This window comes from Oryctolagus cuniculus, unplaced genomic scaffold (genome assembly GCF_051225735.1).
Source record: "Oryctolagus cuniculus isolate XC-2025 breed Fujian yellow rabbit unplaced genomic scaffold, ASM5122573v1 ptg000105l, whole genome shotgun sequence".
Classification (NCBI taxonomy): domain Eukaryota; kingdom Metazoa; phylum Chordata; class Mammalia; order Lagomorpha; family Leporidae; genus Oryctolagus; species Oryctolagus cuniculus.
The window spans coordinates 18,056-33,971 of record NW_028301701.1 but is presented as its reverse complement, the minus strand read 5'-3'; the positions used below and the strand labels follow the sequence as shown (position 1 = coordinate 33,971).

The 15,916-nt window shown below is 40.4% G+C and overlaps 1 protein-coding gene across 2 annotated transcripts in view; it reads right to left on the bottom strand.

Annotated features, from left to right (window-relative positions):
• Nucleotides 1-878: 878 nt before the first annotated feature.
• LOC149119054 (putative ATP-dependent RNA helicase DDX60) overlaps nucleotides 879-15,916 on the bottom strand; it is a 32,385-nt gene continuing 17,347 nt past the window's right edge. The window contains exons 9-17 of one of the 2 annotated variants that reach the window (XM_089325331.1): nucleotides 15,236-15,361; nucleotides 13,844-13,971; nucleotides 11,455-11,607; nucleotides 9,397-9,541; nucleotides 6,610-6,762; nucleotides 3,453-3,557; nucleotides 1,932-2,132; nucleotides 1,257-1,361; nucleotides 879-1,117 (exon numbers count right to left, since the gene is read on the bottom strand). In XM_089325331.1, the coding sequence (XP_089181457.1) occupies nucleotides 1,320-1,361; nucleotides 1,932-2,132; nucleotides 3,453-3,557; nucleotides 6,610-6,762; nucleotides 9,397-9,541; nucleotides 11,455-11,607; nucleotides 13,844-13,971; nucleotides 15,236-15,361 (1,053 nt within the window). In that variant the 3' untranslated portion in view covers nucleotides 879-1,117; nucleotides 1,257-1,319. Of the gene's footprint in view, nucleotides 1,118-1,256; nucleotides 1,362-1,710; nucleotides 2,133-3,452; nucleotides 3,558-6,609; nucleotides 6,763-9,396; nucleotides 9,542-11,454; nucleotides 11,608-13,843; nucleotides 13,972-15,235; nucleotides 15,362-15,916 lie in introns of those variants that run through there. The other variant, XM_089325330.1, reaches the window with a different exon arrangement.

The following is a 15,916-nucleotide window of genomic DNA, read 5'->3' as shown; positions in this document are numbered from 1 at the left end:
TATTTCTGTACTATTTTGATAAAAGTTGATGTTTCCAAAAATAAAATAGAACAATGGGTCACTAACTGTATATTCTAGCCTTAGCTGCCTGCATTTGTGTTTGGATCACACCGTTCTATTTCCCTCTTTACCTTACAGCATTGTGTTTCAGTTATAGAAAAGGGAAAAACTAATTTAAAATTATAGTAAAGGAAATCATTACAGATGACAATGTTTTATGTAAATAACTTCCAAAAATTTTTCAGTAGAATAATGCTTATTGTCTTTAACAAAGCTAAAGGTTATAATTTCTTAAAATTTAAAAGTATATTAAATAATCATTAAGAATCATATTTATATTATGATTATACATACAAAATTCAGATGCTAATAATATTTTATAAACATATTTAATTTTGTAAAATGACAAGAAAAACCTTCAAGATACATTAGGAGAATGGGCAATCAGAAAATGGCCTACCAAGATGCATGCTTAGCCTAGCAGTTAAGATGCCTACATCTCATATGGGGTACCCAGGTTTAAAATTCAGATCCAGCTCTTACTTCCTGCTAATGCAGATGATGGCGCAAGTGATTGACTGGGTTCTTCCCACCCACATGAGAGACATGGATTGAGTTTCCAGCTCCCAACTTTGACCTGGCCCAGGACCAGCTACTGTGGACATCGGAAAGCAAATCAGTGGAAGATTTCTCTTGGTCTACTCGCTCATTCATTCATTCATTCATCCTCTCTCTCTCTTTTCCCTCCTCCCCCCCTCTCTCCCCATCTTTCCCTTCTTCCCTCCTTCCCTGTCTCTCCCCCTTCTTCCCCCTGTCCCTCCCTCCCTCTCAATCTTTTAAAGATGACACACCATCAAAAGCAAATGTAGTTCTGGGGAATGTGCAGGTATATGTGAAGCAGTCGTACGGGATGTCAGTGTGTGTACATGTACAGTGTAAGGGGTAGGAGTTGGGAAAAGGATATCTGCTCACCATCTACGATGACTGGAACACACAGCTTGTGAAACAGACCTTTCACCAGCATGCTTACTAAAGCAAAGTTTGAAGGTTCGTGGTAGTGCAGGTGGGACACAAGGCCAGCATATCCAACGGGAACACATTCTTGATTCAGGTATCCCTGTGAATCAATTTAACAATTTAGCCTCAGTCCCTAGATCTCAGAAATACCCAACAGGTAAGTCATCAAGTAAGGAGATTTCAGTAGTAAAGTTAAATACATGTACGAACACTTTAGTGAAAACAGGTTTAAATCTTACCTCTCTGATCAAGAATTGCAAAGAATATATGAAGTAAAATTTTAACATGCACTTGACCTTTGGTCACTTGAAGGACATCAAGGAATACTGGAGCAGCGACAATGCCTATGCACACATGTCAAAACACCAAAGTTAGACAGGCTAGCTATAAAGTTTGAGATATCACTAATGACTTTGTTATATTATATACTCTAAATAATTATTACAGATATGCCATAAGTTTTACATTCTCTATGTATGAATAAAACATAATAGGATGAAAAATTTACTGGGAGAGATGAACAATGACAACTTCACTCATAACCACTGAGAAATAAATGTAAGCTTATGAATATATAAAAGTAAGAGTTAGGAACATTCCAGTATTTAGTACATTTTCAACCATTAATTCTTTGAAAATTTACTTTTAAAATGTTCTAGGCTAGATATATTTATTGAAAAAATTTCTCATATATGCAGAGTGTATTTATAATCATGGACTTAATTTGTCACGTGTACAGAAGTTACCACCATGTTCTTGTGTGAAGGAAAGGCACTAAGACAAGAATCAAATGTTGCTAAGAGTTTGCGAACTGCACATTGTGATTTTATTCCCTCCAAGATACCTAACAGGCGAGGCTTACTTTAGACTTGAGCTAAGATGATTATGTCTGTTAGAGAGGGTAGAGACTGTACCTTTGCTTTGGCATCCTCTTTGTCATCTGCTTTGGCAACCAACAGCATGAGTCTGAGAACCAAGGTGATGTTTAGGGGAAACTGACCCTTCAGCTTGGGCACATCAGACTTCAAGAGCCGGTCTATCTTGGGTAATGGAATATCATAGAAGATCACACTTCCTATAAGATCTTCTCCACGCCTTCCTGCACGCCCAGACATCTAAAGAGATGACCACAAAACTTATGCAAGTTCAAATCCTGGCACTGTAAATAATGTCTCACTTACCTATACCATGTGGAACATTAAACATTTGAAAATAAATCTTCAATGAGTTTTTTGTTTCTTGGTATATTGATGTTGTCAAATCTTGCAGAATTATTTTATTTTATAGATATATTTTTATAGATACATTTTAAAGTCCAGTGTTAAGACAGTATTGCCTCTTTTTAAAAAAATAAATGGAGTACCAGCTCCTGTGTTTAGAGATCATGATCTGGGGTCGGTGCTGTGGTTTAACTAGGTTGGGCCGCCTACAGTGCCAGCATCCCATATGGGCACCACTTGGAGTCCCGGCTGCTTCCCTTCAGATCCAGCTCCCTGCTCATGGCCTGAGAAGGCACTGGAAGATGGCTCAAGTGCTGGGGTCCCTGCACCCATGTTGGAAATGTGGAAGAAGCTCCTAGCGCCTGGCTTCAGATTGGCCTAGCTCCAGCCTTTGGGTCCATTTGGGGAGTGAACCAAACGATGAAAGACCCCCCCCCACCTCTCTCTGTCTATAACTCTGTCTTTCAAATAAGTAAATAAATCTTTAAATAAACAAATAAAGATCATGACCTTAGGGAAGGCATTTGGTGTAGGATGCTTGGGATGCCTGACACCTAGATTGGAATGCCTGGGTTCAAACACCAGCTCTGGTCCCCTTCCCAGCTTCCTGGAAGGCAGCAGGTGGCAGCTCAAGTAGTCAGGTTCCTATCATTCACACTGGAAATCCGGACTGAGTTACTGACTCCTGACTTCAGCCTGGCCTAACCCTAGCCACTGTAGGTGTCTGAGGCTTGAACCAGTGGGTAGGAAACCTCTTTGTCTCTTTTTTCCTTCCTCTCTCGTTTCTCTCTCTCTGCCTATAAAATTAAATTAAAATCATGGCCTTTAAAGCAGGCACAATTTCTGATTTACCAACGTAGTTCCAGAAATGAGCCTAAAATCAAAACCTTATAGACACTTAACATATAATTATTGGTGGTTGGCATGAATTGGGTGCTCAAAGATGTAGTTACTTCCCTCCAATATTATTTTTGTTTATGTTCAAGAATATTTATCAAATTGAGAATATCTTCAGGAAAACTAAGCTACTGACAATATATTTTACAAGTTTTTTAAGTGTAATCATATTCATTAATATATATATATAAAAACTCAGTTTCAAATATTTTTATGGCCACCAAATATTTCAGAACAAATGGCTTTTCCTGGCCTACTGAATGAACATTTCAGATACCTGTATATAGAACCGTAACAGAAGGCATGTATTATAAATACCTGTCGAAAGTTCAGAGCATCCAAATAAACAGAGTCTTCTGTAAAAACAACGGTTTTACAGGGCATATTAATTCCCAAAGCAAGGGATGATGTAGCTGTCACTACCTATGATGGAAAGCAAAAAAATAAAAAATTGGGAAAACATATTTAATGTAGCATACACAGATGCATACGTAGTAAGTATTGACCAAATTAAATCCCCTTACATTATTTTTCTTGAGTAAAAGTGCAGTGTTAAGACAGTATTGCAAAACATCAAACTCTATGCTTGCTTTTGGAATAGACAGCTCTACATCCCACTTGGATGTTCATTCATTCTCATATTCTTGCTGAACATTACAATTATACAGCATTTTCCAGGTAACAAAATGATACAAAATCAAAGCCATTCAGTAAGCCTTCAGTGTTACTGTCTGTGTGTGTTTGGCATGAATAAGAGCAATATGTTATACAAGGAGTTTATTTTCACGTTAAAAGATTTCCAAGAACAGAAAATAGTAAATGATACAAAGTCAGACTAAGCAGGAAGCAAGTCATAATAAGCATGACAAAACCATTCTAAGACGTAGATTGTAAAAAGAAAGAAAGGTAATATGATATAATTAATATTTACAAGATCGATTTGGCAGCTCTGGGAGGAAATAATTGTAGGAGGTGATTACCAAAAGTAGAAGTCTGACAGAATGCTTTTAGATTATTCTAGACAACATATTATGACATAATTGAACAGGAAATATTCCTAGTGGAGAGATGTGGGCTGTACATGCATGTGTGTGCACGTGTGTGTGTGCGTGCATGTGTGTGTGTGAGAGAGAGAGAGAGAGTTGATAAGCACTTGCTGACGTATTCTGGCTGTTTTAATGTGGAAGGAAAAAGCACTGGGTTCCATGTCCCTGAGTTCTGTATCTGTGAATTCAACCAACCAAAGACTGGAAATATTTGGACAAAAAAGTGTACTGAACACTTACAGTCTTTTTTTTTCCTGTCATTATTTTCTAAATAATATACTGTAGCAACTACTTACATACAATACACTGCACTAAGTAATGTAAGTAACCTAGAGACACAGAGGATATGCATTGGTTCTATGCCAAAGCTATGCTGTCTTATATAAAAGACTAGAGCACTGATGGATTTTGGTATCTGTGCAAGTCCTAGAATCAGTCCCCTGCAGATACCGAGGGGTTCACATTTCTTAGAGAAAGGTCAATCTACTGCTGGAAACTGTCTTATCTCAAACCTACCTAAGGTTGCTCAGATACATTTTTGTTTCTCATGTAGCCTTTTCTTCTCTTGAAAATAAACATAGTTAGGTTATACATTTTCCTCCAACTACTAGCTTAGCTGCATCACAGAACTTTGTCTATACAGCATTTTATTTACCTAGCAAATAAATAAATTTTCTGGGGCTGGCGCTGTGGCATAGCGGATAAAGCTGCCGCCTGCAGTGCTGGCACCCCATATGGGCGCCGGTTCGAGTCCCGGCTGCTCCTCTTCCAATCCAGCTCTCTGCTATGGCCTGGGAAAGCAGTACAAGATGGCCCAAGCACTTGGGCCCCTGCACCCACGTGAGAGACCAGGAAGAAGCTCCTGGCTCCTGGCTTCAATAAGCGAAGCTCCAGCCAGTGCGGCCAACTGGGGAGTGAACCAGCAGATGGAAGACCTCTCTCTCTCTGCCTCTCCTTCTCTCTCTGTGTAACCCCGACTTTCAAATGAATAAATAATTCTTTAAAAATAAATAAATAAATAAACTTTCTTATTTCCATTATTAGTTCTCCTTTACCCCGTTAATTTACTCTTAATTTTCACACTGCAGTTTATACAGTTATCTTTCTGGATCACTGGGGAATGATTGGGCTATCTGAACAAAGAATGGACTTTCGGGGCTGGGACTGTAGCTCAGCAGGTTAAGCTGCCACCTGAGGTGCCTGCATCCCATAGGAGAGCAAGTTTGAGCTCTGGCTGTTTCATTGCCTACCCAGCCCCCTGCTAAAGTGCCTGGGAAAACAGTGGAAAATGGCCAAGTACTTGGGCCCTTGACACCCATGTGGGAGACCAGATGGAGTTCCTGGTTCCGGGCTTCATTCTGGCCCACTGTGGCCATTGTGGTCATTTGGGGAGCGAATCAATAGAGGGAAGATTCCACCCCCCCCCCGTGTGTGTGTGTGTGTGTGTGTGTGTAACTGTCTTTAAAATAAGTAAATACATCTTCAAAAAAAGAATGGATTTTATTTAATAAAAATGTAACAATATGGATTCATCTGTGGCAATAATATGTTGTAATAGTGTAAGATGTTAATAAAAGGAGAAATTGGGTGGCATGAGATATTCTCTGTACCATCATAACAACTTCAGTTTTTAACCCTAATACTCAAAATCTAAATGAAGTTAAAAAGAGTCATCCTGGAAAGAAATTTGGCTATGTATTTCCAGAGCCTGCTACCTTTTCCTTCTGAGACATTTCTTTCACTTAGCAGAATCAATCAATTCTAAATAAATAATTAAAATGATGATTGATGGGGCCAATACTGTGGTGCAGTAGGTAAAGCCACTGCCTGCAGTGCTAGCATCCCATATGGGCGCCAGTTCAAGTCCTGGCTGCTCCACTTCCAATCCAACTCTGCTATGGCCTCGGAAAGCAGCAGAAAATGGCCCAAGCACTTGGGCTCCTGCACCCACCACAGTGGGAGACCTGGAAGAAGCTCCGGGCTCCTGGCTTCAGATCGTCCCAACTCCAGCCATTACAGCCACTTGGGGAGTGAACCAGCAGATGGAAGATCTCTCTCTCTCTCTCTCTCTCTCTGTAACTCTTTCAAATACATAAATAAACCTTTTAAAAAATGATTGTCTATGTTGAAAGAAAATTAACAGTATAATGCTTAAGTAAATTAAATATGTGTATTTTCTGTTGCACACATGTTTATTACCTCATGCTAATTATTAAAATAATATTAGGCAAGGCAGACAAGATCCCAAATTGGGTACACATTATCATATTAACTATGTAAAATGTATGGAAGGAAATATGATAAATGTAGGTGGCGCATCTCCCCAGGTGCAGGGATTGAGAGAGAGCTAGATAGAGCATCTTCCGTCCCGTAGCCACTGCAGCTACCCAATTAAAGTGAAAGCTGTGCTTTGTAGTGAGTTCATCTACCTTGACGTGCTTCAGTCTGAAAAGGGTCTCAACAACTTGTCTCTGTTTGTACTCCATTAAACCATGATGGTAGCCAATGCCCCGCTGTAACAGCCTGATCAGACCAGAGCCTCCTCTTGTCCATCTCAGCCTGGATACAATCTTCCTGAAAGTCTGAAACACACACACAGTTTCCAAAATCAAATGAAGGCATATGTCCTTTGACTGAAGCCTGATTTTATGTGTTAGAAGGCTTTAGCAGGCAGAGTTAGATGCATTTCTAGGAAGAGCAGTTGTGTTTTAGGCTAGAACCTCAAGTTCATAAACAGAGCAGTTCTGTCCTAAGTGGCATTCATGCATAAGACCTGAGAAAGTAGAATGCAGCCCAACCTCAAATGCACTGATCCTTTCTTCACATGCCTTCCTCACAGCAGCCATGTGCCCAATTTTCCCTCATACACCTGCTGACATCATTCCCACAATGCTGGAGGCAGCTCCAGCTCATCCTGGGGTAATGAGGAAACACTGAAGCAACACAGTAAGAATTCCAAGAGGAAGATGCTCCATGCAGGCCCAGCGTCCCTCCAGGCAAGTAGCAAAATCCATCCCTGGCCCCGACACAGCTCTCAGCGGAGTCTGATGATCAACTGCCTTGTGCTCTATTTTTGCTGCTGACTTGAAACTAACTAACCGCTGTTCACTCCAATCACATCTGACCACTGTCTGCCCGTGTCTGTCTGTGTCTCCCTGTGCTTCCAGGCTGGCACCTTTGTGTTTCTCACTTCCTGTCTCTCTCTCCACACTCTCTCCCCATCTCTGTCCTGCAGCCCCTTCTCTGAAACTCCCTGTCTGCTCCTGAACAGTTTCTACCTCTGTCAGTCACTATTGCTCTTTTTCTTTCTTTCTTCTCTTTCCCACCCTCTTTTTTACTTTTATTCTGCTTCCCTCCCCCTTTCCAACCTGCACCATCACTAAAAGAAAAAAGCAAACATACACAAGTAATAACCATTGATCTGACTACATGGTCTAGTAGGTCAACCAACCAACAGATGCACACCCGTTATCTGGCATATCTCTCAGTGTTCTGGGCTTAGTTTCTGAGTGAGACACACAGCAGTGGAGGAGAAGGCAACCGTTTCTAGTTTGTAAAACTGGGCATGTGGTGGATGATTTGGTGACATGAAGCACAGAAAACGGGAGAAGTTTTCAAATGAAAGACAAATCTGATTTTGATTTCTTGGTAGCAAGTCACTGCATTAGCTCAGAAAAGAGATTTAACATTTACCTTTTCTTTTTCTTAAATTTTTTATTTGCTATAAGGAGAACAAATCTCATGTATTTTATATATACAGTTTTAAGAACATAATTATGGGGCCGCCACTGTGGTACAGCGGGTAAAGCTACTGCCTGTAGTGCCAGCATCCTATATGGACACCAGTTCGAGTCCCAGCTGCTCCACTTTCTATCCAGTCCTCTACTAATGTGCCTGGGAAAGCAGTGGAGGATGGCCAAAGTGCTTGGATCTCTGCAACCATGTGGGAAACCTAGGAGAAGCTCCTGGCTCCTGGTTCCTGGCTTCAGCCTGGCCCAGTCTTGGCCAATGTGGCAACTTGGGGAGTGAACCAGCAGATGGAAGATTTGTGTGTGTGTGTGTGTGTATATCCGTGTAATTCTGCCTTTCAAAATAATAAATATTTTTTTAAAATATCATGATGATACTTCCCACCCTCCTTTGTTCCCTCCCTTGCTCCCATCTACTTCCTCCTTCCTTTCTTATTTTCCTTTAATTTCTACAATGATATACTTTGAATTCACTTTATAGTCACAAGATTCGATTATTGCTCATGGCCCTTGTCTATACTCTTCAGGAACAGTGGGGTTTTTTGCTGACTGCTTGTTGAATTCTTTACTTACTGGAGGGTGACTCTTGGTGATTACTTTTACCTTTTCTATTTCTATTTCTATTACATAAAAGATTATCATTAACTTTAACAGATGCAGTCGACTGCACAAAGAAAAAGCCTGCACTTGCTATACCTCGTCATGAATCTTTGAACCACTTTTAATAGCTGTGTAAGCTTACATATATAATCTTAACTTCTTCAGCCTCCAACTCCAGTTTCCCATACATTAAGATCAATTTAGATGAAATAGGTTGTGTTTTATAAACTGCATAGTACAGTATAGACACACACACACACATATAAGGTTATGCGCCAGATTGTGCACCACCAAAACTGAACTTTGAAGTACTTGATACAATTAAGTTAAAAGTAAAATCATTACAGTGAGCTGCAATCCAATATGACTACTACCTTTGTAAGAGGAATTTCCGACAGACACATACAGAGGAAACACGATGTAGTGGTAACAGACAGCAGGGAGAAGGTACCCAATTATACAAGAGGACTGCAACAAGTTCATGGAAAAATCAAATCGAAAAACTAAGTTTATTCTAGTGCAAAAAACTTTAGAAATTCACGCAGAGCTTTCTCATAACATGTATTCTCCATGGCCTCTGGGAAGATGCCTCGTGTGGGCAGATTTCAAAATTCTTTTGCATAAAATAAACTTATTTTTTAATTCTGTTTTTCATGAGCCCTCTAAAGTAATGCATGTAAGCCCTGGAGAGAGACCTGGAGCAGACCCTGCCCTCTGAAGCCTCAGTAGGAAGTAATCCTACTGGGTGCCAGACTTCCAGCAGGCATAACTGTTAAGAAATAAATTCCTAACACGTGGTACCCTGGTGCAGAAGCCTTAGCAAATGAATCCATCCACCTAGGCATGCCCCCTGTTCTCGTCTCTTACCTTGCTATCCACACCTGCTCGATCAACATAAGTACAGTCCGGAGGAACTCCTTTACTCTTTTTAAGACTCTTCTTTATTTCCTTTATTTCAGCGTCCCATAAAATCAATCTCTGAATTCGAGCAGTTGAATTTGAATGTAAATAACTGAATATAAAAAATCAGGAACGTCGTGAATATTGATTATAACATGCCCTCTTCTTTTCAACATTTGAAATTGTGTCTGTAAGTGCCAGCATAAAAGAATGCCTGGTAATTTGAACCCAAAATATGATTGCCCTTATTAAAGGATATTCACCAGGCCTTAATTACTTCAATTCTCATTGCTTACCATCTGTTATTTTTAACATAAGCATTGACACCTACTTAACAGAAAATAGAAAAACCATTCTTGGTCCTGCTTGACTACAGATTCTGGTATGAGGCCTGCTCACCTGTGGATTCCAGCAACAGGTCTGTCGCCAGACTTGGCAAGCCAGTAAGCCCATAAGCTCCACTAACTGGCCCATCTAAAACCTCCATTCAAGCCAACTGGTAAAACTGCCAAAGCCAGTTTATAAAGATTGGAAGAAATGATTGCTTCTTCAAATGCACAGAGAGCAACATGCAGGTACCAGAATCAAAGAATCAGGGAAACATGACATCACCAAAGGAATAAAATAAGATTCCAATAACGAAGCTTAAAGAAATGGAGATCTAGGGGCTGGCACTGTGGCTCAGCGGGTTAACGCCCTGGCCTAAAGTGCCGGCATCCCATGTGGGAGCCGGTTCGAGGCCCGGCTGCTCTATTTCCAATCCTGCTATGCCTGAGAAAGCAGTGGAGGATGGCACAAGGCCTTGGGCCCCTACATGTGTGTGGAAGACCCTGAGGGGGCTCCTGGCTCTGGATCAGTGCAGCTCTGGCCATTGTGGCCGATTGAGGAGTGAACATCGGATGGAGGGCCCCTCTCCCTCTCTCTCTCTCTCTGCCTCTCTTCTGTGTAACTCTGACTTTCAAATAAATAAATAAATCTTTTAAAAAAAGAAAGAAATGGAGATCTAGGGCTGGCACTATGGCACAGTGGGTAAAGCCACTGCCTGTAGTACCAGCATCCCATATGGACACCGGTTTAAGTCCCGGCTGCTCCACTTCCACTCCAGCTCCCTAACACACCTGGGAAAGCAGTGGAAGATGGCCCAAGTTCTTGAGCCCCTGCACACCCATGGGAGACCCCGAAGAATCTTCCGGCTCCTGATTTCAGACTGGCCCAGCTACAACTGTTGCAGCTCTTTGTGGAATAAACCAGCAGATGAAAGATTCTCTCCCCCCCCCCCAATTTTGTCTTTCAAATAAATAAATAGATCTTTTTAAAACAGAAGAAATGGAGATCTATGAACTGCCTAACAAAGAATTCAAGATAATCATCCTAAAGAAGTTTAGTGAGCAATATATAAGAGAACATAGAAAGAAAATATTTTAAAAATCAGCAAAATAATACATGAACAAAATGAGGGTTCAACAAAGATAGATAAACAAGAATTCTGAAGCTGAAGAACAAAATCATCGAAACAAAAAATTCAAGAGTTTCCATAGCAAACTTAATCCAGTGAAAGAAAGAATCAACGAATTCAAAGACAGACCATTTCAATTATCTAGTTAAAGAAACACCAACAAAAAGAATGAAATAATAAGTGAGTAGGAAGCTTTTGGATCTGCTATCATTTGAATATATTTTGTCCCAGAACTCATAACGAAGCTTGATCCCTATAATGGTACTGAGTGTTGTGGGACTTTAAATATATGATTAGGTTGTTAATCACAAACTTAAACTTTGTGGACCTAAGAAAATGTTAGAAATCAGCTAATCAACTGAAGAAAGTTACTGTAAAACATTGTACAATTACTGAAATACTCAATAATCTTCTCCCACATAAGTCCCCCAAAATGATGTTCTAATTAAATTAAGTTGGTGTATCATAAAAACATAAAGCAGTGAAATATGATTTTAATTATATAAATAATTGCACACTTAAAGGTTTCAGTTCACAATGAATTCCACAATTCCAGTAGAAATACTCACGCAGCATACATTCTCCTTTGAGACTTAATTGCTTTCTCCAGTTTCCTGTTTAAATTCTTCTCTCCTTCAGAGTTGTGACTACGAGTATATTGTCTCATCAACATATTAGTAAGAAGGTGTGAAGCTGACCTTTCCACTGAGTGAATGCTGAATCTAAAGTAAAGTATGTGAGAACACTGGATAACTGCATGCTCATTCCAGTCCAGCCCTGCATTCATTAATAAAGACAATTTTTGGATGTAGGAACCTTTGTTTGGGTAACATCAATCTCTGTCATTCATTCATTTTTGCCCATTTAACTCCTAAATCAGAGTTCATGTGAATGGAAGGGAAGATCAGAGTTAGTTACAAAGGTGAATTTTGATACTATGGTAAGAGTAGTTAGGTAAAGGCTCTTTACTAGGGAAAAAAAAAAAAAAAACTGCTCTTTTCTCATTTGACACAGTTCCCATATTAAGACTGCTGAATCTTTGTAAAGAACAGACCAGCACCTACTTGTCATTGTTACTAGTTAGTTCCTTTTCACCTGTGACATGAAGTTTGAGTTAGGAATTGGATTTCTAGGAGTACTTTTGTACTTCCTCATATTTGGCTTAACCTTTTTCTCTTCACTTTTCTCAAAAATTTTCAGACTTATTACAAGATCAATGCACATTCCTATACAGACATGTAAAGAATTGACAATTTGGCCTCATATTTTCCTTCCAATTTTGAAGTTTTATATATATAGTATATATGTATATATATACTCTATGTCGGTGAGTGCCCACATATACACAATATGCATAAATTAAACCTCCCACAAAGAGCTGATGAAAACATGATTGCTAATTAAATCATCTTGCTACCAGGCCCTATCTAATTTTTCTTTTAATTCTTTGAAGTGATTGTCATAAATATTCTTCAAGGTCTTTTCTTTCCACTTAAAGAGAGCTTATATATAATAAAACTTCACAAAAGAAAAATGGCAGACTAAACACTCAATATGCCATCATATGTGTATATAGGTGTATGTTAATGTATGTACTCTGTTTTGCCAAATACACATTACTCTTTTTACCATATCTGATTCTACAAATATGTTGAACTTTCTATTAACTTATGGCCCAGGAAATTCCACTCTACCAAGCCATACAATTAGATTTTCAAATAAAATTCAGTAGGAGAGTGTTTGTTTCTGTTGTATTATATCCAAGTTGCTATAGAAAATATCTCTTATATGTGCTAGTTGATATAGATACAAAAATAACATATCAGAATGAAACTGATACCTTATGATTTGATTATTGTTTATAACCCTTTTCTATATTCCTGTGGAACACTGGTCTTCCTACTTTTTACTTGTTGAACATCATGGTTAGTGGTGTGTTAATCCTGTGGTCATAAAATAGATTGAAAATATGTTATTGCAGGGGCTGATGCCGTGGCACAGCAGGTTAAAGCCCTGGCCTGAAGTGTTGGCATCCCATATGGGTGCCAGTTCGAGTCCCGGCTGCTCCTCTTCCATCCAGCTCTCTGCTGTGGCCTAGGAAAGCAGTACAAGATGGCCCAAGCTCTTGGGCCCCTGCGCCCACCTGGGAGACCTGGAGGAAACTCCTGGCTCCTGGCTTCGGATCAGTGCAGCTCTGGCCATTGTGGCCATCTGGGGAGTGAACCAGTGGATAGAAGACTTCTCTCTGTGTCTCTACCTCTCTCTGTAACTCTGTCTTTCAAATAAATAAAATAAATCTTTTTTAAAACAGAAAATATGTTATTGCAAAAATTAAAGGAAAATTAAGGAAAGGAGAAAGGTGGATTGAGGGAGGTAGAGAGGGAACTGTGCTTATCTTAGAAGTACATCTATAGCCGGTGCCGCGGCTCACTAGGCTAATCCTCCGCCTTGCGGCGCCGGCACACCGGGTTCTAGTCCCGGTCGGGGCGCTGGATTCTGTCCCGGTTGCCCTTCTTCCAGGCCAGCTCTCTGCTGTGGCCAGGGAGTGCAGTGGAGGATGGCCCAAGTGCTTGGGCCCTGCACCCCATGGGAGACCAGGATAAGTACCTGGCTCCTGCCATCGGATCAGCGCGGTGCGCCGGCCGCGGTGCGCCAGCCGCAGTGTGCCAGCCCCAGCGGCCATTGGAGGGTGAACCAATGGCAAAAGGAAGACCTTTCTCTCTGTCTCTCTCTCTCACTGCCCACTCTGCCTGTCAAAAAAAAAAAAAAAAGTACAACTATAAAATGCATGAAATCTGTTCCCTATATTCTAAAAATTTAAAAAGAAAATATAACTTCAATATGCTCACAAATTTCTCAAATTCTAAGATATGTCAGATTATAAGTTCTTCCTTTTCAATAGTCTGCAAATTCATATAAATCAATGTATAATGCTTTCCACAGAAAATAATTACTTACGAAAAAAATATTGCTGGTAGCCTATCCATTTCTTTAAGTTTTTCCACAAAACAAGGAAGCATTCGTTCCTTTTCAATTCTTGCACTGTCAAAAGTTTGAGGCTTAAGGTACTGCAGTAACTGGTTCACCTGAATAAAGTTACCACAAATAAAAGGCAGATAAGGTACTGACGACCGCAAAGGAAGGCAACAGAATGTGCAGATATTTGAGGGTGAAAAGCAAGTTGCTGTTGAACAGTATATTCAGAATGACAATGTAAGTACAAAGTTAGGATTTCAACCAGTCATATACTAAGCATTTAAATACAATGAAAACCTCAGAAAACTTGAATGACATGGTTCTACACTACTGTGATCAAGTTTATGTAATACTGTGGTGTTGTGCTTACTGAAAGGATTATCATGACTTAATGCTGATCATTATCAGTAAATATAGGCTACAGAAGGATGACTTCAACATTTAATGGCAAGAATATCTGAAATAGTTTTTCTTATCTATAGATATCACATATACACGTATGGTCTACAAATAGTATTTTAATAGGATATTTCATTATTTTTTAAGCTACAATTTTTACGTGGTATAAGTTACCAGAGAAAAGGTAATAGATTCAGTAGGGTGGGCGCTGGCACTGTGGCATAGAAGGTTAAGCCTCCTCCTATGGCACCAGCATCCAATACAGGTGCAGGTCCGTGTCCTGGCTGTTTTGTTTACGGCCTGGGAAAGCACTGGAAGATGGCCCAAGTGCATGGGCCCCTGTGCCCACATGGGAGACCCTGGCTCCTGGCTTCAGATCAGCCAGCTCCTGCCATTACGGCAGTTGCGGGGATTGAAACAGCAGATGGAAGATATTTCTCTCTCTCTCTCTCTCTCTCTCTCTTTCTCTCTCTCTCCTCTGTCTGCTTAACTCTTTCAAATAAATAAATAAATCTTTTTCTAAAAATTACATAGGAGGTTGTTTTAAAATTCCAGTGCCCCAGTCCACTGGAGGTCAATCAGCTCAGAATCTCTAGATGAGATTGGGCTTCCTAGATGATTCCTGATAAGCAGCCAGGGTCGAACCCCTCATGAATTTAATAATGATTTGGGACATTAGGTGGTTTTCACATTTGCAAATCAGTGTGGCCTGTCCCAGTGAGTTTTACTGACTGAGGTGCACATTCAAAGAGGATATAGTAGTAGCAGGTGTGGGCTGTCCAGGATGGAACTAAAGTAATGATTCTCTACATCTTTCTTTACCTAGCTGGCTAAATTTAAGGTAGAATGGCAAAGTACAGTAATAGGATTTCCATATTCAAATACTAAAGAGCCCTATGGGGATTTTCTTTACCATAACTGAATAAATCAGATTCATTTTATATTAAATAAAAAATCCTAAATGTCTGTCACAACCTTGCCTGGGTCCAGCTGCATCCAACTAAGCAGTTCCTTTTTCAGTTCCTCTTCATATTTCTTGGCATCTGTCCTCATGATGACTACTTTATTTTTGAAGCAGCTGAATTCTTCAGGTTCTAACTCCTTGAAAATGAAGAAGCACAAATACCAAAGAAAATACAGTTATCACCTGGTCTAAAGTTTGCCACATGCACAGTTATGAGGCAAGTCTCTCAGTTCACTGCATCCATGTTTATGAACAGCGTTAACTACATGAGGAGTTGAACACATAATGTTTTTAAGTATTTAAAAAGCAAGATTTAAGGCCGGCGCCGCGGCTCACTAGGCTATCCTCCGCCTTGGGGCGCCGGCACACCGGGTTCTAGTCCCGGTTGGGGTGCTAGATTCTGTCCCGGTTGCTCCTCTTCCAGGCCAGCTCTCTGCTGTGGCCAGGGAGTGCAGCGGAGGATGGCCCAAGTGCTTGGGCCCTGCACCCCATGGGAGACCAGGATAAGTACCTGGCTCCTGCCATCGGATCAGCGCAGTGCGCCAGCCGCAGTGCGCCAGCCACGGAGGCCATTGGAGGGTGAACCAACGGCAAAGGAAGACCTTTCTCTCTGTCTCTCTCTCTCACTGTCCACTCTGCCTGTCAAAAAAAAAAAAAAAAGCAAGATTTATTAGAGCCAGAGTGGCATGGAG